The sequence below is a fragment of the Prenolepis imparis genome, unplaced genomic scaffold (genome assembly GCF_030444845.1).
Source record: "Prenolepis imparis isolate NDT839.2.m4 unplaced genomic scaffold, iyPreImpa1.0 SCAF_1, whole genome shotgun sequence".
NCBI lineage: Eukaryota > Metazoa > Arthropoda > Insecta > Hymenoptera > Formicidae > Prenolepis > Prenolepis imparis.
In genome coordinates, this window is record NW_028141159.1 from 27,089,035 (window position 1) to 27,114,975 (window position 25,941).

At 33.8% G+C, this 25,941-nt stretch overlaps 3 protein-coding genes across 3 annotated transcripts; 1 reads left to right on the forward strand and 2 right to left on the reverse strand.

The window, feature by feature from the left end:
* Window positions 1-1,382: 1,382 nt before the first annotated feature.
* LOC145938901 (uncharacterized) lies at window positions 1,383-3,583 on the reverse strand. Its single transcript, XM_083042788.1, has 4 exons — window positions 3,141-3,583; window positions 2,836-3,052; window positions 1,806-1,866; window positions 1,383-1,582 (listed from the first exon to the last, which is right to left on the reverse strand). The coding sequence occupies exons 1-4, from the start codon at window positions 3,581-3,583 to the stop codon at window positions 1,383-1,385; spliced, it is 921 nt and encodes a 306-aa protein (XP_082898914.1).
* A 5,809-nt stretch (window positions 3,584-9,392) lies between these two features.
* Window positions 9,393-10,123, forward strand: LOC145938909 (uncharacterized). Its single transcript, XM_083042800.1, has 3 exons — window positions 9,393-9,547; window positions 9,639-10,011; window positions 10,091-10,123. Exons 1-3 carry the CDS (start codon window positions 9,393-9,395, stop codon window positions 10,121-10,123), a joined length of 561 nt encoding a protein of 186 aa, XP_082898926.1.
* A 7,161-nt stretch (window positions 10,124-17,284) lies between these two features.
* Window positions 17,285-18,923, reverse strand: LOC145945261 (uncharacterized). The gene is made up of 6 exons (XM_083057299.1): window positions 18,822-18,923; window positions 18,537-18,692; window positions 18,167-18,259; window positions 17,999-18,079; window positions 17,667-17,901; window positions 17,285-17,499 (listed from the first exon to the last, which is right to left on the reverse strand). Exons 1-6 carry the CDS (start codon window positions 18,822-18,824, stop codon window positions 17,381-17,383), a joined length of 687 nt encoding a protein of 228 aa, XP_082913425.1. The 5' UTR covers window positions 18,825-18,923; the 3' UTR covers window positions 17,285-17,380.
* Window positions 18,924-25,941: the final 7,018 nt, after the last annotated feature.

Below are 25,941 nucleotides of genomic sequence, written 5' to 3' on the forward strand. Positions count from 1 at the left end.
AAAAATCTGTCGCTGAGCGTTCTACGAGTACGAGTTGCATCGCGCGAATTATCCGGACGTGTATCTCGTGGAGAAAGTATTGTGCAGAAGAGGTGACGAGGTTTACGTAAAATGGTTGCGATTTGACAATTCGCACAACTCTTGGATACATAAGGACAATGTGATTTAATTCATACAGATTGTGTTTATTTTTTAATTTTAAGAAAAAATATACAATGTGTACAACGTATAAAAAATATATGAAATACATATAAAATATTTGAAATATGAAAATATACATAAAATATGAAAATATATAAAATCTTTATTAATACACCCTTTCCAATAATCGTTACAATATATGAAATATGAAATACATACATATGCACAAAAATCTTTATTAATATTTCAATAGTATAATATATTACATTACATAATATTATATTACACACACACATTATATTCATTATATTACATTATATTCATTATATTACATTATATTACATTTTAAAAAGGTATCCGGTAATGTCCCCATGGTAATGTGTCAGTTGAATCACGTATGACATACCGCTTGTCATCGTACGGACTCAGAGCAATTTTCGTCTCGCTGAGAGAATACACTTCGTGCAATTTAGATCTTATACAAGACTGCTGTCGCGTCATTTCAATCTCATCATTCAGACACCGCGTATAATCATCAAATGTTATCGTTCTCGCGACAACGTTACTCTTGACACCTTTTACTTTTTTTGTATCCTTCTTACCATCCACTCGCAAAGCGTACATTTTCGCTCTGAGCCCTACAAATTCGGTCATTATCGCGCCGTTATTTTCATCTTTCATTAGACCCGGTACCTTTTTATTCACAAGCGGTATACCGTATGATTGTCCGCAGCGTAATCACTCGTATCGAATCTGGCGATATCGCGTTTCATATTTTCATACACGTCTTCGCATTCAATATGATATATTAAACTGTCGGTGTCGGTGTACATTACCCGGCATCTGTCATGATAGAGCGGTAACATATACTCATGATGAAATTCGTACAAACACGTTTTAGAGATGTCGAGTATACACATGCCGACATATATTGGTTTGTAAAATTTTACCTCGAGTTTACGTAATTCTACGGCAATTAAATTTTCTGAAAAGATACTTCTACTGTGGAAATTTGGTTTCGCAATCATTGCCTCTGCACCGCATTGTCCGTCCCACTTTGTCAATAATTTTACATCGACACTACTACGCACATTTTCCATCGTTTTGCCAAATACCGCATTATTCATTAATTTGTATAAATTTTGTTCTTAATCATTTTTTGCATGAGTTCTAAATTCTGTATTAAGTTCGATGTAATCGCGGAGCCATGCGGATTGAACGAATTGTAATATGCGATGTATCTATACGATAAAAAGGCCGTGACGCATACACTGCTGCAGGTTGCGGTAGTGTATCACGTAACGCTCCTTAACGTATAGCGTTGCGAGAAGCTTATCTTCCCGCTTACCGGGTGGCTTGTCGCGTATCGGGCAAAATGGCAGGTCAGTGTGCATGTCGTGAAGATGCTGCGGATATTCTAAATCTACTTCGAGGATGTAGCCTATAGGCGAATCGAACGCGATAGATGATATGTCTAAATTAGATACATCGTCGACTCATCGAAAATCTGAATAAGGCAATGATTGACACATTGCCCATCCATACAAATTATTTACATCAAAATACATAAGATACGCTGATGGTTTCGATGAATCGTACGATTACATGTACTTGTTATTAGCACGGGCGTATCTGTTGGAACATTGACTTAAACCGCCGCGTACCTCGTTCGATAAACATGACCATGTCAATGTCTGTAAGCAATTCGAATGGAATATTTGTATACTTTAACATTCCCATTTGTATACTTTAACGTCCCATGTATACCCAGGAAGAGTATAATAATACGCAGGGTCGAGACTATAACTTTTAACACAACTATCGCGGAAATTTTCAAAAATATCTGCTAATAACAAGACATAAATTTTTAAATACAGATCGCTATATTCGCCTAGCGTTCGAAGGGAGAATCGGTTCCAGACGTTTTCGGCGTGCGCGTAATCGCTCTCGGATACTATATCACCGGTCAAAGAACTGTAAAATGATTCGCGCGGTGGTAAACGCGTATTTTGCAGTTTGTTGACACAGTCAATGTATTCGTATGGAAAGATATCCTTCCGTGTTAATAAATTAAAATTTTCTGTCGGTAAATTTTGAAATTCCGACTGTAAAACTGAGTTTATCTTTATCCAAAAAAGATGCCAATTTATCGAGATTTGTAGCGAGAAATTTATATGAATCGATAAAACGTAATTTGATATGATTTTTCGAATTTTCTTGTGTCAATTTAGCAGTTTTTGTAAATGAAATATATTTTTCTTTCATTATCGGAAGTAATTCGATTTCCCCTTCGAACGCTATAGCCATATCCTTGATAATAAAATGCGCGTCATAACCTGATAAATTATGAAAAACTACTGGAATACAAAAAGATTCTTTATAATTTAGATTACAATTTGAGTGCGCGGGACCCCTGTACCGTCCGGTTAGATGACAATGATCGCGTACGCGTGTATCGTCTTGTACGAATGGTTTTTCGCATATATGACAATGCGTCGCTCTATAAAATTTCTTCCACTCGTCTCGCGTTAATTTCGCCATGGGGACATTTGTCGTTAAAATAGTCTTTACACGTAACGCTAAATTTTTAAGTTCTTCAGCGAACCATGAAACGCAATCGGCGCTACGGCGAGAATTATAAGCAGATAACGAGTCGTCGTACGAATAATGTATATAATAAGCAACACTAAATACCTGGTGATGTTGATAACTTTTGGCATCTTTAGTCTTTACCAAAACGCATTCCAAGTCGGCGTACACTATGAATGGAAGCCGCTCTTTCCTGGTGTAATTGTTAAAAGATAACCACTTGTCCTTGTCGCTTGATAACCGGATAGCGCAGTCATTTATCTTTCCACAGTCTATCGTATGTGACTGTAACTTGTTCTCCGATCCGAAATAGTGCAAGCATCTGTAAAATAGAAATTACAATTTACGATTATTTTTATATAATTTTTATATAATTTTATTGCAATAAATAAATATATATATATACGCACCGATCGCAGATATACTTCTTGTGATCGTGTTTGCTCAATTGCGTGCTGACAAGCCGGGATAGGTTCTTGATCCACGCGAAATGTCCAACGCTATTGCTGTTGCTGTCTTGTATGTACAGCAAGTTGACATGTTTGTCTTTCTTTTGCTCCGAAAGACATATCGGGACAATGCAGTTCTCAATACTATATACATTGATGGAGATATCATTTGCCAGTTCAAATTTTTTAATTTGATTTAAAGTCACTGGAAATTCGATATCTTGGAGATTTAGCACCGCCGTATAATGCGGATATGACGATGTTCTCTCACTATATTTTGTAACTGGATGCAAAGCGGCCACCACTGACCACGCGAAACAGGCATTGTCCGTTGATCGCACATTAATCACCGCTCTCTTTGTCACAATTTCTCGTGACAAGTTTAGATAACATCCTGCGTGCATTGGATTATATTTGTTTATATTTACAGTTAAATTTATTATTTGTGACAATGCCCAACCACTATCATGTTCTTGAAATTCTTCTAGCGATGTTAACGTGGGCTCGATAACGCGGCGCTCGTACCACTCGCGTAAATCGGACGTGCGAAAGAGTTCATAGTTTTTGTATTAACACTTTTGTTGGCGCGTTTATCACCAGACACAAACTCGCCATTAAACACAGTGTTCACTTTGACATTAATGTGTCTTTGCATTACTTTCTGCACGTGTTCGATCACAATGTCTTTGGCATCCTCGAGAAATTGACGAGGTTCGATGTAATTATTGTTTATTACCGCACCGGTCAAGATGCGACTTTCGAAGGTATCAATCTCTCGCCAAACGAGTCTTTCCGCATTATTTTCACCACTATAATCACCACCACTAGATATAAACCTTGTCTGTAATCGAGTCTTTGCACTCTCGAGTCGCGCGATTCTAGCCACCAAAGATTGTCTATTTCCGATTGAAAATCGCTGACGCTTGACACGGCTGCGTTCTTCGAGCTGTTCGATAAACTCTTCGCAACGCTGCAACCATGTAAAATATTCGCCCAAGGTGGCGACTTGGTGGGACCGCTCCAACAGGTCGCGTTCAGTTTCCTAGTCGATGTTTTCCATTTTTTTTCCCCCACACACTTTAAATCACATCACATTCTTCTACGGAGCACTTGCACGTGACTTGTCCACACGAGAAACAATACCGTTCACTATCTTGAACGCGATAATGCATAAGCATATATTCATGACGGTTGAAGCGTGGGATATTTTCTATAGTATTGTTCAAGTTCATCCTTATCATCGTCACACATTTTTTGGAACATTGTTAGGTGGTTAGGATTTTGCCAACGGTCATACTTCGAATTACGCAAATTATTCATCACCAGCAATTCCACACACCTTCCAATATCTATAATTTTAATGTATAGAGCTCTGTGAAAGTTAAATTGGATCTTTTTGCCGATTTTTGTCGCATAATGATCTATTTCATTATATTGTGACACCTCATGGATCGCATAATCTTCTTCCTCTCTCTTGCATTCATCCCACGTCCGTTTATATATTTTCCGTCTCATGTAGTAAGACCAATCAGAGGGAGGTTCAGTATCGATAATAATTCTTTGTCTGACGATGTGTTTACTGGTTCCGCGTAGACCGAGTTCGCGATCGCGTAGAAAATGCACTGGTGATATTCGTTATCCGGATATTTTTCTTCGTTCTTCAGAACATTGATAGTAGGTATACTAGGCCGATTCTAACTACGGGGCAATGAGGGGGGTGAGGGGCGAGGGGAACCCACGGCGCGGGGGAATGACGTCACGCGGGGAAAGGGAATGACGTCACGCGGGTGGGGGAATGACGTCACGCGGGTGGGGGAATGACGTCACGCGGGAGGGAGAAACGTCCGCGATGTACCGCGAAGGGTCCGCGGGGAGGGGGGAGCGTCCGCGATTTTGGTGCCGGGTCCGCGAGGGGTCCGCAGGGAGGGGGAAGCGTCCACGATGTTAGGGTCCGCGAGGGGTCCGCGAGGAGAGAGGAATCCGTGAAAGACCGCGTGAAGCTTTGTGGGCGAGGGGTCCGCGGGGAGAGGGAAACCGCGAAAGACCGCGTGGAGCTTGATGGGTGAGGGGTCCGCGCGGAGAGAGGAACGCGAAGGAGAGCCCGAGGCGAACGCGAGAGAGAGATGACGCACGCGAAGGAGAGAGATAGCGGTCGCGAGATAGTGCGAGATGGAGAGGTAGCACAGCGAGGAGATGACGCGAAGGAGAGCGCGAGGCGCACGCGAGCGAGATATCGCAAGAGAGGCGTATATGCAAGAGCGAGAGAGATAGCGGTCGCGAGAAAGAGAGAGATGTCGCGAGGCGCACGCGAGAGAGGTAACGCGGCGAAGGAGAACGCAAAGAGAGAGGCGTTCGCAAGAGAGAATTTTTTTAATTAATATTTTTTTCTTTTAATATTTTTTAAATTAATATTTTTAGGATGAGGAAGGGGAGAGAGGAATTTTAAAATAAATACATTTATTTAATAATTTTAAAAGAAACAAGAGGTAGGGATCTTATTCTAAAGCAAATAGATTTTTTTTGTTTTTTAAATAATTATATTTGATAAGTGTGTGTGTGTGTATGTATTTACAAAATGTGCGTGTGAATTTAAAATATAAAATATACAATATATAAAATATAAAATATAAATTAATATAAAATGTAAAATATAAATAGGGGATGTGGGGCGGTGTTGAGCGATGGTGATGGTGATGATGAGGTGATGGTGGTTGAAGCAGCAAGTGGAGGCGACGGCTGGGCGGGACTCCTGTATAACACAAAAAATATTAATAATCTTTAAAATTTTTTATTTATTATAAATTTAAAGAGATACTTACTACATTTATTCCTTCTCAAAGAAGTCGCCATGCTCACAAGGAAATTGCGATATCTTTTTTTTTTTTTTTTGTATCGCAGGGGAAATCTCCAAGGGATACCCTGGTTCCGCGGGGACGAAACTTAGGGTTATGTGGGTTTTAGGAAATTATGAGATATTTGATTATGTAGAGTAGCTGTATGACATTTTCTCAAACCTATTTCTCGTCCATGTATCATCTGGACGATTGAATTCACCGGAGTGTGTGTCGAAAGCGCAGGAACACTGGTATCTACGCTTAAGTAACATTTGCGTAGAAATTTTCTTTCTCTTTCAAGTCGCGCGATTCGAGCTGTCCGTGATTGCAAATTTTTAATTAAAAAGTTTTTCGGGTTTATTGTCAGGTCTACAAATGTCAATAGTTCTTGTGAGCATTGTCCTTCTAACAAGTCGATACATTCATCGCAATCTAACTCCCAGAACAGATAACTCACTTTATCACTTTCAGTCGGACGCATTCCTCCCCTTAAAATGTTTTTTTCCATCGCAGCAGCAATTTTTAACACAAGTTCTTCCAGCGATGCAATATATTTAATCAGAGTTACCATCTTCACAGCATTTGCAGAATTCACACTTTAAGTGTTCCAATTTTTAACAGTTTAATGTGTGCAAATAGGACACACACTGCACGATAAAATTTGATTTAGGGAGCATCTACAGTTGCAACACGTTTTCCCTTCAATTAGAGTATATCTTACAGTTTCATGCAACCGCACAGCACGAGCATAAGTCTGCTACTCTATGACACGACACATATATTATAATGTTGCTCCCCTCTTGATTTTTATTCTACATCTCTCTTCATCTCTTCATCTCTCTGTTCTAACTGGAGTATCATCCAGCTCATCATTTTTCTACATCTCCAGAGAGTTTTGTCGACTATGTATATCAGACAGGGAAGAAATAATTAAACACAGTTTAACAGTAAAATAATTTATTTGTTGCAAGCATTATAAATAATTTTATTTATAGCACAAGTTATCAATTCACAATCTATAAATGATTCGCTATTAAACATATTACTATCACGTATCGCCTTTGCGGCATTGCTCACATCGCGGATATTATCACATTGTAAAATATTTACAAATTGCTTAAATTTTTCATTAACACTATGAGTATTCTCACACAGCCAGGAATACATATAATCAATACATTTTTCGAAATCGAATAAATGTAGTAACGTTGATGGCTTCATGTACAAAGAATTATCAGATGATGTAATTTTTATAATTTTTGAAGTATACATGTTAACCGCTTCGAGTGTTAGATCTCGAATCCATAGTGGAGTTTCAGTTAACCGCTCAATGTCTGCTCGTTTCTGCATTAGCGATTTCCACGTTTCAATAGGTAATACTATTTGATTGCCTCGATTATCTCCGAGAGCTAATTCCACAGAAGATATATTTCCAACGCTGATTCCAATTTCCAAATATTTATATGATGTTAATGTTAGGGCGTATCTTCTTCCAAGAATACGAACCGCACGATGAGCGCTCTAAATTTGAGGTTATTTAAAAATCATTATTTAACAAAAAAAGTATTAAAACTTACATATCACATTTCTTCTTGCACAAAACATCGCTCTCCTGAATTCTCGGAGTGTAATAATTCATGCTGCTTAAAAGAACCTTTCACTCAAGTAATCAACGCAATACTAAATAATTATTATTACAATTTTACATTGTTGCATTGCAACTGCAATTATTGCTGACGCGATAATATTTTCAACCAATCAAAGCGCCGATGCACGGCTGCTGTCATCCCCAGGTTTAAAACCTACGTGACAAAATCAGCTGATTAGCAAAATGTATCAAAGCGCCAATGTACAGCTGCTATGATATCATCCTCAATGAAATCATTGTAAAAATGCAACATATATAAAATTACAAGCTCCGCTGTACGGCTGCTATGACATATATCATCCTCAGATGATTAGACGTAAAAAATGCAACATATTCACAATTTCAAGCGCCGATGTACGGCTGCTATGACATCATCCTCAATGAAATCATCGAAAAAATGCAACATATCCAAAATTTCAAGCGCCGATGCACGGCTGCTGTAACCCCCAAGTTTTCAAAATGTACGTAACAAAATCGCACCGATTTGCAAAATGTATCACAAGCGCTGATGTACGGCTGCTGCTATGACATCACCCCCAGGTTTTCAAAATGTACGTGACAAAATCACACCGATTTGCAAAATTGCAATTTTTAAGCGCCAATGTACAGCTGTTATGATATCATCTTCAGATGAACTATTAGATGTAAAAAATGTATCAATTTCAAGGCCGATGAGCCGCACGTGACAAAATCGCAACATACTCGAGTTTTTCAAGTGTCAGTGATCAAATAAAAATGCAGGTAAGGAGGCATACTCTGTCAGTATCTTTGTCAGAGGTTCAAGAAGTGCATCTCGAGTAAAGAAATATGGCACAATTGGAAGCAAGTTTGTTGGAGCAATCAGCAAGGGTGAATTCGGTGGAGGAATACATTGTGTGGGAGCAGCAATGTGACCAATACATCGAATCATTGCAAGAACAAAGCCGAATCAAACGCCCACGATTAGCGATTAGAGTTCGACAATCACTTGTCGCCCAAATTGCTCGCCTAGAAGGGTTGAAAAATTTGGTACGCCGACGTTTCATACACACAGGTGCCGGATGCAGTACGCAAGAAAACAGATTATTTTGGCGTGAGATTGATACAGCGTTTGAAAGCCGCATATTGACTGGTGCGGTAATAAACTATAATCACATCGAACCTCGTCAATTTCTCGAAGATGCCAAAGACATTGTGATCAGACACATGCAACAATTTATGCAAAAACATTTTAATGTGAAAGTGAACACTGTGTTTAATGGTGAGTTCGTGTCGGGTGATAAGGGCGCCAATAAATCAATTAATACTAAAAACTATGAAATCTTTCACACGTCCAACCTACGCGAGTGGTACGAACATCGCATTATCGAGCCCACATTGGCATCTCTCGAAGAGTTTCAAGAACGGGATAGTGGTTGGGCATTGTCGCGGATAATTGATTTGACTGTAAATATAAACAAGTATAATCCAATGCGTGCGGGATGCCACATTAAATTACCGCGAGAAATAATGATGAAAAGAGCGGTGGTGAACGTGCAATCAAAAGACAATGCATGTTTCGCGTGGGCTGTGGTCGCTGCACTGTATCCCGCCGAAAGAAATGTGCAACTAGAATCTTCATATCCTCATTATACGACAGTACTCAATCTCTAAGACATTGAGTTTCCGATGACATTAAACCAAATTAAAAAGTTTGAACTTGCTAACAACATCACCATCAACGTTTACTGTATTGAGAACGGCATCATCCCGATGCGTCTCTCGGAGCAAAAGAGAGAGAAACACGCCAACTTGCTGTACGTGGAAGACAGCAACAACATTGGATATTTCACATGCATCAAGAATCTCTCCCGACTTGTCAGCTCACAATTGAGCAAACATGGTCACAAGACATATATCTGCGATCAGTATGTATATTTATTGCAAATTATATATGTATATTTATTGTAAATTATATATGTATATAAAATAAAATTGTTTATAATTGTAATTTTACAGATGTATGCATTATTTCGGATCTGAAGACAAACTGCAATCACATACGGTAGACTGCGGAGAGATGAACGACTGCGCTATCCGGTTACCGAGCGAAAAAGACAAGTGGCTCAGCTTCACCAACTACACCAGGAAAGAGCGGCTTCCATTTGTGCTGTACGCCGACTTGGAATGCGTTTTGGCAAAGATGGAAGAAAAAAAAAACTTTCAACATCATCAAGTATTTAGTATCGGATACTATGTACACTGCTCGTACAACAATTCGTTATCCGCATACAATTCTCGTTGCAGCACCGATTGCGTTTCGTGGTTTTCCGAACAACTACAAAATTTAGCGATACGCGTAAAGAATATTTTAGCAACTAACGTCCCCATGGTAAATTTAACATCAAACAAGTGGGAAAAATTTCATAGCGCAACGCATTGTCACATTTGCGAAAAATCGTTTGCGCAAGATGATACACGCGTACGCGATCATTGCCATCTGACTGGCCGGTACCGAGGTCCCGCGCATTCAAATTGCAATCTAAATTATAAAAACTCTTTTTGTATTCCAATAGTATTTCATAATTTATCTGGTTACGACTCACATTTCATTATCGAGGATATAGCTACAGCGTTTGAAGGGAGCATTGAATTACTTCCGATAACTAAAGAAAAATATATATCATTCACAAGAACTGTCAATAGTACCAACGATGATAAAGATTGGAAAGCTTGCATAAAATTACGATTCATCGATTCATATAAATTTCTCACGACAAGTCTCGATAAATTGGCATCTTTTTTGGATAAAGACAATCTCAAAATTTTACATTCGGAATTTCAAAATTTACCGATTGAAAATTTCAATCTATTAACAGGGAAGGGCGTCTTTCCGTACGAATATATAGACTGTGTCGACAAGTTGCAAGATACGTGTTTACCGCCGCGCGAATCATTCTACAGTTCCTTGACCGGTGACACAGTATCCGAGAGCGATTACGCGCACGCCGAGAACGTCTGGAACCGATTCTCCCTTCGAACGCTAGGCGAATATAGCAATCTGTATTTAAAAATTGATGTCTTGTTATTAGAAGATATTTTTGAAAATTTTCGCGATAGTTGTATCAAAAGCAATGGACTCGACCCCGCGTATTATTATATTCTTCCCGGGTACATGGGACGCCATGTTAAAACATACAAATATTACGTTCGAATTGCTTACCGATATCGACATGGTTATGTTTATCGAACGTGGTATACGCGGCGGTCTAAGTCAATGTTCCAACAGATACGCTCATGCTAATAATAAGTACATGCAGTCGTACGATCCATCGAAACTATCATCATATCTCATGTATTTTGATGTAAATAATTTATGCGGATGGGCAATGTGCCAACCATTGCCATATGCCGATTTTCGATGGGTCGACGACGTATCTAATTTCAACATCTCGTCAATAGCGCTTGATTCGCATACAGGCTATATCCTCGAAATAGATTTAGAGTATCCACAACATCTTCACGACACGCACACTGACCTACCGTTTTGCCCGACACGTGACAAACCGCCCGGCAAGCGGGAAGATAAGCTTCTCGCAACGCTATATGATAAGAAGCGTTATGTCATACACTACCGCAACCTGCAGCAATGTATGCGACACGGCCTTCGCGTTACAAAAATACATCGCGCATTACAATTCACTCAATCTCCATTTCTCCGAAATTATATCGAACTTAATACAAAATTTCGAACACACGCGAAAAATGATTTTGAAAAAAATTTATACAAATTAATGAATAATGCGGTATTTGTTAAGACGATGGAAAATGTGCGTAATCGTGTCGATGTAAAACTCATCACACATTGGAATGGACGATACGGTGCAGAGGCAATGATTGCGAAACCAAATTTTCACAGTAGAAGCAGCTTTTCTGAAAATCTAATCGCTGTCGAATTACGCAAACTCGAGGTAAAATTTTATAAACCAATCTATGTTGGCATGTGCATACTCGACATCACCAAAACATGTTTATACGAATTTCTTCACGAGTACATGTCACCGCTGTATCGGGACAGATGTCGGGTAATGTACACCGACACAGACAGCTTAATATATCACATTGAATGCGAAGATGTATATGAGAATATGAAGCGCGACGTGAGCAAATTTGATACGAGCGATTACGCTGTGGACAATGCGTACGGTATACCGCTCGTGAATAAAAAGGTACCCGGTCTAATGAAAGATGGAAACAACGGCGCGATAATGACCGAATTTGTAGGGCTTAGAACAAAAATGTATGCCTTGCGAGTGGATGACAAGAAAGATACCAAAAAAGTAAAAGGAGTCAAGAGTAACGTTGTTGCGAGAACGATAACATTCGACGATTATACGCGGTGTCTGAATGAAGATATTGAAATGACGCGTCAGCAGTCTTGCATAAGATCCAAGCTGCATAAAGTATACACCATTCGCGAAACAAAAATTGCTCTTAGTCCGTACGACGATAAGCGGTATATCGTACCTGAAATCATCGAAACATTACCATGGGGACATTATAAGGTACCATTGTGAATTAAATTTTTTTAATAAAATTATATTTTGCTAGAATATTTATTGTATATTATATATTTATTATATATTATATATTTATTATATTATATTTATATTCATTGTATATTTATTTTATATTTATTATATATTTATTGTATATTTCAAACAATTTTTACAATACATTATTTTTATGTATCCAAGAGTTGTGTGATTTATCCAGTCCCAACCATTTCACATAAACATCATCGCCTTTCTTCCGCAAAACCTTTTCCACGAGATATACATCGGGATTTGCAACATGATGTAACTCGTACTCATAGAATCCTCCGGCGACGGAATTTCCGCGCGAATCTTCGAGTAGATACGTTACGGGATTAGTTTTCTGCACTTTGATAATTTTAAATATTTCGGTAGTCCAATTTGTCGTAAAACCCTTTTCGAAGATGGTCTTGAATTTACTCACGCGTACCTGACATCCTACTTTGAATCTTGCCGGAGCAGTAATTTTTACGTTATTGTATACCGTATTTAAAAGTTTTTCGGCGATGGCAGGCGTAACATCGATAGGTTTCATATCGATAGTGCGATGTTTTCGCGCATTATACTCTGCAACGAGTCGGGACAGCGCGTCGATCCACTTGTAATTGCCATTAAGTGTAAACATTTTCCACATATTGTTCTTTAAAGTACGATTAAATCGTTCCACGACCGAGGCTTTCATAACAGAATACGTCGAGTAATGATTGATGTTGTGCTTTTTTATGAGTTTCTGCACATTCGCATTGTAATTTCTTTTCCTCTATCGGTTTGAGAATTTTTCGGGCATCTTCCAACGTCTCGAATTATCTTTGCAATCGTTTCGGACATTTCGTTTCCACTCTTACTCTTGAGCGGCACGGCCCATGCATACTTGCTCAACACATCGATAACGGTGAGTATGGAATTGTATCCTTTGTTGACTCTTGCATAAGGACGCATCTCGACCACGTCAGCTTGCCACAGGTCGTCGTATCCACGTACTATGACGCGTCTACGCGGAAAATTTCTTCTCGTTGGAGCGTGCAATTCCTCCACGAGTGGCTGCTTTTCAGAGGTGTTTGATCGTGGCATATTTGTAATAATGTGATATAATTTCACGTACAGTTCTTTATGTATCTTTTGATGTAGTCTGCGTTACAACCATTTTATCCAGCGTTAATAATAGCGCCTGCATATTCCTTTCAAGCTTCATTATTTTTTTCTGAATTTCTTTCTGTTGATCTCTCAAAAGCTTGACACTCGCTTCGACATATCGTTTGTTGGCTGCATCATTATCATCTTCCGGTTGCGCTACACGTCGTATCTTGCGCGACCTTGCGTCATAGCTGTTAGACACAGAGTGTTATCGCGCACGTAATTTCTTAGTAATCCATTCCATTGATAATATGAATTATTATTCGACGTTCCAAGTGATAATCCAAATTTATTAATCGACATTTCGATACCACTAATATTGACAGACTGACTCGTATCGTGGATGTATAGCTTATTTTATAATAATACCAGCTTCGTAAAGTTCCTCGATAATCGATAATATTTCATTGCCGTGAGCGGTGTTGCCGGCTTGACGTGAAGCTTCGAGCAATCGCAGACGATCTACCAACTCGTTGGGATCATTCCAATGCACGTAATCAATCTTATTATTGTTTAAGATCATAGCACGCGGTATACCTTTTCCAGATTTACTACAGTTGAACAGAGAATAAAAAAATTTGTAGAATTTACTTTAATTAACTCCAAATAAAGGAAAAAAAATACTTACCTTGCAGTTACCTTGTTGGCTGAGATGCATGGGAGGAAGATTATGCCAAACACAGAGCTACAAAACGAATATCTATCACACGCATTATAGCTCCGTGTTTGGAACTTTCGTCCCCTCGGCGTGTCCTGCTCCAGGATACCCGTGGATGAAACATATATATATATTTTACGCTGCTCGTAAAAGCACATGCGAGAAATAAGAAGAAACGCAATTTAGAATATAAAACTAGATTGATGTATTAATAACTTGGATCTTATGAATTATATTACATTATATACTGTAGACTCATATTATTATTCTTTTCTATTGATAAATATTATTATTCTTTTTTATTGATAAATATATAATATTGACTTATGCGATACATGAGAATTTTGAATTTATACCTACTTAAGTCTAATTATGAATTTCGTGTATTTGGCACTTTTGGATAATATATAATGGCTCTACTTCATGATTTATACGAGATGCTGCAGTGAGAATTCAGCATCTTATTCATGTTATTAGATATCCATTATTTTAGATGTTGGAATATGTGAAATTTATGTATTTTCACCTATAATGATCGAATATTGAAATGAAGGGTTATGACATTTAATGTAGGTATAAATAACTTGGATCTTATGAATTATATAAGATTATATACTGAAGATTCAGTTTATTATTCTTTTCCATTGATAAATTTACAATATTGACTTATGCGATACATGATAATTTTGAATTTATACCTACTTTGGTAGAATTATGTATTTCGTGTATTTGGCAGTTTTGGATAATATATAATGGCTCTACTTCGTGATTTATACGAGATGCTGCAGTTAGAATTCATCATCTTATTCATGTTATTAGATATCCTATATTTTAGATGTTGGGATATGTGAAATTTCTGTATTTTCCCCTATAATGGTCGAATCTTGAAATAAAGTGTTACCACATAAAATTGATGTATTAAAACTTGGATCTTATTAATTATATAACATTATATACTGTAGACTCATATTATTATTCTTTTCCATTGATAAATATATAATATTGACTTTTGCGATACATGATAATTTTGAATTTATACCTAGTTTGGTCGAATTATGAATTTCGTGTATTTGGCACTTTTGGATAATATATAATGGCTCTACTTCATGATTTATACGAGATGCTGCAGTGAGAATTCAGCATCTTATTCATGTTATTAGATATCCATTATTTAAGATGTTGGAATATGTGAAATTTATGTATTTTCACCTATAATGGTCGAATATTGAAATGAAGGGTTATGACATTTAATGTAGGTATAAATAACTTGGATCTTATGAATTATATAAGATTATATACTGAAGATTCAGTTTATTATTCTTTTCCATTGATAAATTTACAATATTGACTTATGCGATACATGATAATTTTGAATTTATACCTACTTTGATCGAATTATGTATTTCGTGTATTTGGCAGTTTTGGATAATATATAATGGCTCTACTTCGTGATTTATACGAGATGCTGCAGTTAGAATTCATCATCTTATTCATGTTATTAGATATCCTATATTTTAGATGTTGGGATATGTGAAATTTCTGTATTTTCCCCTATAATGGTCGAATCTTGAAATAAAGTGTTTCCACATAAAATTGATGTATTAATAAGTTGGATCTTATTAATTATATAACATTATATACTGTAGACTCATATTATTATTCTTTTCCATTGATAAATATATAATATTGACTTATGCGATACATGAGAATTTTGAATTTATACCTACTTTGGTCGAATTATGAATTTCGTGTATTTGGCACTTTTGAATAATATATAAAGGCTCTACTTCATGATTTATACGAGATGCGGCAGTGAAAATTCAGCATCTTATTCATGTTATTAGATATCCATTATTTTAGATGTTGAGATATGTGAAATTTATGTAATTTCACCTATAATAATCGAATATTGAAATGAAGGGTTTTGACATTTAATCTACGTATAAATAACTTGGATCTTATGATTTATATAACATTATATACTGAAGATTCAGTTTATTATTCTTTTCCATTGATAAATGTACAATATTGACTTATGCGATACATGAGAATTTTGAATTTATACCTATTTTTGTAGAATTGTGAATTTCGTGTATTTGGCACTTTTGCATAATATCCCTTACGGAAAGAAACTACAGTGGATTACAGAAAATTATATTGCAGTAATTACATAAAAATATTACACGAAATTACTGACTAGAGTATTGTAATATACTGTAATATTTTCGCGCTACATGCTCGGATTACAGGAAAATATTACAGGAAAGTAATCTGTAATATACCGTGCTGGGATTACAGGATAAGGCCCTGCGCAATAGAGAAAGTATTAGGAATAGGAATAAATATTAAGCATTAGGCTTACTACACAATACAAAAAGTATAGATAATAAGAACAGAGAATAAAAATATCTATGCATCAACAGAAGCAAATAGATATTATTAGGGGATAACAAAATAGATATTCTTTGCTTCTATTGATAAATATTTTCTATTTTCTGTTCCTATTACTTGTACTTTTATATTGTGCAGTAAGTCTAATGCTTAATATTTATTCCTATTCCTAATATTTTCTCTATTGTGCGCAGGGCCTAATACATAAACGTAATATATTGAATTAAATATAATTGTTTATTTTTTATATATTTTTTCATATATTTTTATATATTTTTATATATATTTTTTTATATATAATACACATCATCTTTATTGATGTAACATATAAACTAATTTCTATATAAACTATATAAACCAATAATTTAAATAATCTATATAAATAAAATTTTTTTACTATATTATCCTGCTTAAAATAAAACTTATTTAAAATTAATATTATTTTTAAAAAAATTATAAAAAAGTAATTTAAAAAATGATCAAATAAAAGTATTTGTTTATATTATTGCAGTTATTAAAAAAAACAAATTCCAAAATCGCAATTTTTTAAACATAAATTTTCTTGAAATAAACTTATTTTATTAAAAAATAATAATAAAAAATGAAAAAAAATGATCACATAAATTTGTTTATCTTATTGCACAGTTTAAAAAAAAACACAAATTCTAAAATCTAATTTTTTTAACATAAATCTTATATTGTATTAATACTGATCATTTCTATAATTCATCAGAATTTGTTTAACTAATATGACTTGGATTAATAATCAATAGTCGAACCGATCTTATATTGTTTAAGCAATTACTTTGCGAAGTGTCTGACAATTCAACCAATCACCAGACTTTAAAATTGTTATATACTCGTATATGTTGAATACAAGTTGGATTTCGTGAAACAATTGCTTAAATGATTATAAATACCGGCCTCAGAATCTTTGAGTTGGATGAGTTCAACCACAGATCGTAATCGAGTATGTTTTTATATTATTGAATTGAATTGACGGATGTCACATTTTTTTTGGCATTGTTGCACTTGCTTCGGACGGCACTACGGAACAATTTTGTATTGTCGTCTGTCTTGCCGAATTTCTCGTAAATAAAATCTGAAAAAGAAAACAGAATGAAAAATCTCTTTATGTAACAATTTATCAAATTCAATTATGTACATATATTTTTGAATAGCATGTATAATTCAAATACTTTATGCTCGATTTAAAATATATTATGTATTTTATATGCACAAGTAATGTTAAATTGCCAAATTTCTTACTTTCTACAGCTTTCAGTCGAACAGGGTCTACTTTCTCGGTCGATTTTTTATCCGGATTTAAAGACTTATTCGCATTGGCTACAGATCCAGTCAAACTGGAGTTTTTTAACTCCGTTTTTTCATAAACCAAACTGAGAAGGTCACATGTTAGCTTCGATACGCTGCTGTCATTGACCTTACTCAGTTGAGTATTTGTGATGTGCTTGAATCCAAAATATCTCCCTCCAGATATCACCTAAAAAATGTTTACGTGTAACAATCATTTCTTACACAGCAGTACACACACATAGATGTAAAGTCATTATACCATCAATCATGTATAATTATTTCACCTTTTTTGATGTCGAATTTTCTTTATTTTCTTTATTACTGTCTTTATTAAAAAGATCGCTTTCATTAAAAGCACTGTTTTCCTGAAAAATTTTAATAGGATTTTATAATGTCAAAATACTCGAAGTTGCACGATTAGACACACTAATATAGACATATTTTAAACGTACATTTATTTCAGATGTATGTGAGGGTTGATATTCGATTTTGGCATTTTCTATTATATCAGCATTGGTAATCCCAGAATTTGTAACCGAAAATTCCTATATTAGACGATTACAAAAATAAAATTGTTTACTTAAAAATAGCATTCACAAATAAGCTCGCTCGCTGTCAATTATTTATTTAGATTATAAAATTAACAAAATTTCATGACAGTTATATGAATATTTTATAAACTATATACTTTTTGTTTTAATATTTGTTTCATGTAGATGAATTGTCTTTAAGTTTTGTTTTCCTATTTTTAATACATAATAATTGAATCATTTATATGTATATATATATATGGAACTAATATAAAAAATGTATGTACTTCACCTTATCCATTGAATTGCATTCATCATTCTGTGAACTATTTTTCTGTGGACTGTTTTTCAAATTATAATCAATCAATATATCAGTATCCACAATTTCGGATTCATTTCTTATTTTATCATTAGTGTATATTGGAATCGATTCAATAGTACTCCAACTCTATAATATAAAATGGTACCAAAATATAACAATTAGTAATTGTATACAAGATATTTGTGTATATATTCACAAAAACCTTTGTATTAATATGAAAATTAATTGATATTGATAATAAATTAGTTATCTTACCATAACATATTTTTTGTTTTTATTGATTTCTTTTTCTAAATATTTTAATTTTTCTTCAATATCTTTTGATCTGGAAAGTATTTTTTTAGTGTATTTGTCTATCTGTTGAATATCTGAAATAATTATTTATTATTTTATTTATTTATGAATTTCTATAAATAGATGCCTATTTACAGAGAATTTTTGTAGTGCATGATAAGTGACAATCTAAATATAACAGAACGTAAAGAGCAGACACAAAAAGATAGGTAGAGTAAAAGTAAAATATATAGATAGAATATAGTATAAATGAAATGGATAAAAATAAAAATATAAAATAAATATATTAAATACATAGATAAATATTAAATATATAGATATAATAAAAATAAATAACGCAGAGAAGAGAACAGCAGTGCGCGAAAACGGTAATAGATTATAAGTTCCGGAAATAAATAAAACTAAAAAGCGATGATACAGTTATATTTAAATGTTTTCAAACTTCGATCGTTGCATTTATGTATATGTAAAATTGTATTTTTACCTTCCGAATACTTTATAATTTTTTTCAGTCAAGAAATCTCATCTTTCAATTCCTTCACTTCCTGCTTGTGCAAAAGATTTGTCTTATTGTTAGACATATCGTGTTTTGATACTCGTTCGTCAATACTTGAATTATCGGATGAGTCTGTCGGAATAGTATCCTAAATTTCAATAAAATGTCACATATTTAGTTAAGTGAAATTATGAAGAAAAGAGAACAAATACTGAAATCTCTCTAGAACAAAAACAGTAGATTTAACGCTCGTTTTCAATCATTAATTTTTTTTCTAAATGTCCACAATTTTGTCCCACACAATACGTTTGTATGAGAATAATAACTTTGATACCATATGTTTAATATATTCGAATTAATAATAACGCTACTTACATCTTGAAATTTATTTTTCTTAATATTTAGTGCTTCTGCAATGTTGTTTTCTACTCTTTTTTTGGCAATTTCTCGTAGTTTTGAAGTTTTCTTTTTCTCCTGAAAATATATAAGAACATAAGAAATTTATACTAACAATCTTGGTAGAAATGAATAATTTCAATCAATATAGAAAATCTACTTCTAAAAACTAGATCTTAATACATATAGTTGCATTTCAAATCGATTTAATTTTGTTAAAATAAATCGTTATCAATGAAATTTAATTAGTTCTATTAATCCATTTTAATAAAAAAATATATTAAATATGATTAATATCAATTAAAATTGAATCGATTTTAAAATTAAAAAAAAATAAGATTTTTAAAAATTGATTTTTTTTAATCGACGAAAATCACTATTTTTCCCACAATTTTTCCTTCGAAAATTTTTTTGAAATTCTACTGAAACCATAATTTCAGAAAAATTAGCAGTTTTCTTCAAATTAACAAAAACAGAGTTTTTAGAAAAATTAAGAAAAGGGAAATAATGTTTAAGGGAAATAATAAGGTAAATATGTAATGTAATTAAATATGTATATAGTTATTGATAATCATTTTTCAGTAAAATTTCTTAAAAATAAGAAAATTTAATTTATTGCAAAAATAGCAAAGGAACGATAAAAGTGAACAAAATTATAAAAACATTAACAGAATTAATAAAATTGAAGAAAATCATTAATGAAAATTTTATGAGCATATACATTGTATTCATACCGTTCGATTTTTTTTTACGTTATTTTCAATAGAGTCTTCATTTTCGCCGGAATTTGTTTCCATGTCTAAATTTTTTCGTTTTAGCACTTTTCTTTCACTTTTTGATGGGTTTGGAATTTCAAATTTTAAAACATTATCGCACTGCTTACACATTTCAGTCCATTCTAATATAAATATAAATTGAAAATAAAATTTGGAATTATTGCTTAAAAATTGTGTGTGTGTGCATGCCCTACTTCCACTGGAAAGAAGTTATTGAAAATTTCTTTGGAAATGTCTTGAAACCGTTTTCAGAGAATTATCAAAGACATATAATATATCCGAAAATCTCTTAAATTCTTTACAAAATCAAGAATTTGTTTTAATCATAAATTTGTAAACAATTTCAGGGATTTTATAGAGAATTACAAATATTTTGAGACATATTTCTGTGAAAATTCTCTGAAAACGATTTCAATTGCAATACATTTTTTTTTAATTATCAGCGATTTTTCAATTTTCGATTTTTTTCAACAATTTTTTCTTCCAGCAGGGTATATATGTGTATAGAGTACAAAAGAATGTTTCGAGGAGCACGAGAGAGAACAAGAGCTGATGAAGCTCTTATCCATGTGCTCCAGTATGTTATATGTATAGCGACTTCGAATTATATATAAATTGCATATTTGTTACTTTTTGTATATTCTACAAGAACATTAATAATGTGAACAAATTGTAATGTTTTCAATTAATTAACATTATTTAGTTGAAAACATTATAATTTGTTCACATTATTAATGCTCTCCTAGAATATACAAAAAGTAACAAATATGCAATTTGCATATAATCCGAAGTCTAGGTATATCTATATTTATATATTACGTATTATATTATGTCGTTTTAATACTAAATATAATGTTTTCAATGCATATTCAGTACAGAGATCAAAGAGAAAATGTTTTTGGGTATATTTTAATAGAAGAAAATTTTATATATGCTAAATGTTTTACATGTTGTTAAAAATATATATTTAATAATTTAAAAAATTGTACAAATATATTAAAATTAAAATATGTAGAAATATATTTAATATACACAATTATAAATATGTAAACTAAAAGTATAATCATACTGAATGATAAAAATGCGGTACTCATATATATACATATAGCATCAAAATCTCAGTTGTTATGCTGAGTACTACAAAAAATGTACCAATATAGGTTATAGGTTATATTATTAATTAGTATAAAAACTTACCTCCAAACGACAAAATATGTACAACGTGGGATTTCCATAAGCAATTTCGTACTTTTCTTTGCATCTTTGATGCTGGAGCAATTTCACAATTTACGGGCCAATTAATTGCAATGTCTTCTTTTTTATCGATAACTTTTTGTAGTGCTTCTTTATTTCGTAATGTCTCATTTTGAAGCCACGACAAGTAGCCTACTGCGACTTTATAATCTTCGTTAATAAATTCTACTAATATGCACTCGTTATCTTTCATTTGTACGATGAAAGTATACTGTTTAATAAAATAAAAGATATAACAATGGACAGACAATATAAACAATGGCGAACACTGCCACACAGTCACATACACTGCCGGCTACCGGCTGCCGGGCCGCGATTCCCACCATTTCTGGAATGCTGGGGAATTGTTTGGGAAGGAGAGAGAGAGAGAGAGAGAGAGAGAGAGAGAGAGAGAGAGAGAGAGAGAGAGAGAGAGATGAGAGAAGCAGTTTCTTCTTTCCAAACTCCAAACGATTCCCAGTATCCAGTATCCAGTCCCCCATCTACAGCTGTTTCGCGTTCCGCGCAATGTGGTGCAATGCGCGCTCCGCAACAGATATGTGGAGCACATGTGCACGAGAGTACATATTATATACGTACATAATATTGAAAATTTAAGACTGAATAATCGTTCCATCTGAATGTAAATTGCAAATTGTGACGTAATCACAGAAAACGCACTAATTAACAATGAGTGTTAATAAAAGAGGACCGTATAAACAATACATATACGAAGAACATAACCCTGAAATACCAGCATCAACGGCACTTTCTCGAAAAAAAAACATGATCATGTAAGTATTTTTAAGTCATATATCCATAAATTAATTTAGTTAATATTATAAGTAAATTAATTTACATTTCTTAATATATACAAATATGTCTTTATACAAGCAAAGATTTTTGCTGAAATTTTGTTGAATCTTTATGGATACTTTTAGTTGAAATTGCTGCCAAGGTTTATGTATTTTCTGTACAACTAATTCAATTTTTTGTGTTTGAGATAGATTCAAGAAAATCCTTGTTCGGGTAAGAATACAAAACGTTCTAAGTTGAGCCGAATACAGGAGATCAATGTAGCTGGAAGTAGCAATGAAATAGTAAATGAAGTCGCAATTAAATCTAATATACTTTCATCTGAGAAAGATTCTGATTCTGAGGGCCTCCAAAGCAGCGATGAAGAATTAAATGACATTTCATCATGCTTAAGTCATGAAGGAGATGATAGTTCATCATGTACAGATAACTCATCATCAGAGTATGAAATTGATTTGGCCTCTGATATGAACGAATATGAAGAAATTCCAACTGCTGATGAAGATGACAATAATGTTATTGATAATGACGATGATCATAATCAAGATCCACACATGGAGCAGGTAATATACATGTACCGCCTTACAAAATATCACTGATAACTAGTGATGGAAAACTATTAAAAATAATTCATTAACTATACAGAAAACTATAGGTATAGAAAACTATAAACTTATACCGTTTTCTATATGGTTAGTGAATCGTTTTGAATAGTTTTCTATTGGATATAGTTACCAGGAATTTGCTAATATTTGTGCACAAATAAAGTCTTGATTATGTATAGTTGTGTTTTATACAATGCCGTTAAAAAGTTTCCGAACATATTATCTCACCCCAAAATTAAAATGTTTCAAGTTTTATCGCGGTCAAACATTTTTTATAGGAAGAAATCTAAAAATTTATTTCAAAGAGAAAATAGCGTTCTTTATTAATATTAACTTTGGTATTTTTATTGTAGTAATAAGTAATGTAAAATTTTTTCATGTTACAATTTCGCCAAATACTGTACGAAGGATGCAATCTTTCAAAAGAAGAAAGCAAAATGTTGTTTGTGAGTTTGGCTCTTCGTCATCAACTGACCGATGCTGCGTTGGAATCTCTTATTCAAGTAATTGATTGTCATCTTCCTCGTAAACATCATGGCTTCAAATATTTATTATTAAAGTCATTACCAGAAAATAAAGCGTGTAAATATTATTATTGTTCGGAATGTTATATGATATTGAATTTACGTACCGATAATCAAAGAAAATGTGAAGTTTGTACAACAATTTACAAAGAAAAGTATCTCGATAAAAGAAACAAGTATTTTATGCATATTCCACTCAAAGAGCAATTAATAGAATTAGTAAAGTCCAAAGATTTTGCACAATTCCGAAAAACTAAAGAAATGGAAAGTGATATCATTAATGGAAACATTTACCGTAATTTAAGAAGTAAAAATATCATTGGAGATAATGACATTACCCTCCAGTGGAATTCAGATGGGGTACAATTATTTAAGTCTTCTATGTCATCCATTTGGCCGATTTTAGTTACGATTAACGAATTGCCTTATCGTTTGCGAAGGCAACACATTCTCTTAGCTGGCATATGGTTTGAATCTACGAAAGCAAATATGAATACTTTTCTCCGGCCATTCGTTGATGAACTTATTGATTTACATAATAATGGTTTTATCACAACAACATTCATGCATAAGGAAGCAATATGTATTAAAGTTCATACTTGTAGCTCCTGTTGATTCAGTAGCAAGGTCGATGATACAAAACATGAAACAATTTAACGGCGAATACGGATGTTCGTATTGCTATAATAAAGGAAAGGTAGTCAAGACAAGAAGCGGAGGTTTATTGTGGAGATGTTCATGCATTACGTCATAAACGTGAACACAGCAAACATGTTAAAAAAAGTATTTCAAAAAATTATTCAGTAAAAGGAGTTAAGGGTCCTTCGGTAACACAACTTATACCGCTCTTTGATATAATTAAGTTTTCCCGCCAGATTATATGCACAGTGTTGCAGAAGGCGTGGTTAAACAGTTTGTTATGGCGTGGTTCGATTCCACCAATCATGATAAAGAGTGGTATTTAGGGAAATACCAACAAGTTTTTGATAATAAATTGACAAATATACTACCTCCATCAGAAATAACACGAATACCACGATCGATAGTTCTAAGAAAATTGTTTAAGGCATCAGAGTGGAAAAATATCTTACTGTACTATTCATTGCCTTGTTTAAGTGGATTAATGCCACAGAAATTTATTAAACATTGGCTACTTTTTGTATTTAGTATGTATATTTTTCTACAAACACATATTTCTGAAGACAAATTTATCGCTGCTGAACAAGCATTACGAACATTTGTATTGCAAATAGAAGAACTGTATGGAGATGATTTCATGAATTACAATATTCATTTGTTATTGCATATACCTGCATCAGTGAAAAATTACGGTGCTCTTTGGGCTTGGTCAACCTTTCATTTTGAAGGCTTCAATCGAACATTAAAAACTTTATTCAATGGTACACAATGCATAACGCAACAAATATCTAAGTTTTATTCTAGATTAAGGTTTATTAACAACAACAAGTCGATTTTTACTGGCGAAAATTGTAGCTCGAAAGGAAAAGCTATTTTTGATTACTTAATGAAAGTGTGTCATATTAGAAGATGTACAGAATACGACAATTCTTTAAAAGCATTTGGAATAAAAAAAGAAATAGTGTTAACTGCTATACAAAAAATTATTGTAGAAGTATTAATAGGGGAATCTGTCGAAAGCACGGCTTTTACTTTTGACCGATTTATTTTTAGAAATATTCTTTACCATACTTTAAATTATCCTAGATTATTAAAAAGATATAATAATACAATATTAACAAAGTGTTCAAGATTGCAATAATCTATTCGCTTTAATTTTTCGTTATTATATTTAATTGATTGCAATAATCTATTCGCTTTAATATTTCGTTATTATATTTAATTTTATAGCTGTTATTATTTCGCGGTCAAATAAATAGAAGAAAAAAATTCACCTAGCTAGGAATACGTAGGTAATAAATTATTGAGGCAATTAAAATGTCAACAACAAATAACAAATACGCAACGGATACCGCACTGAGTCACAACTACCGACGTCGCGAAAGACAACAATTCACGCAATTCGCGCAAACTATTCACGTGACTCCCAAGGGCCAATCGATAGAACAATCGATTGCCTCGCGCATGTCAGGCCCGTGCCTAATCCGCGCGGATCGCGAGGCAGCCAATGGCGCTAGGCGCCCTTGCGTCACCTCAACAACTCAAATTTTGCTGTAAATTAATTGGCGCATGGTGACGTGAAGGGCTCCAGCACCG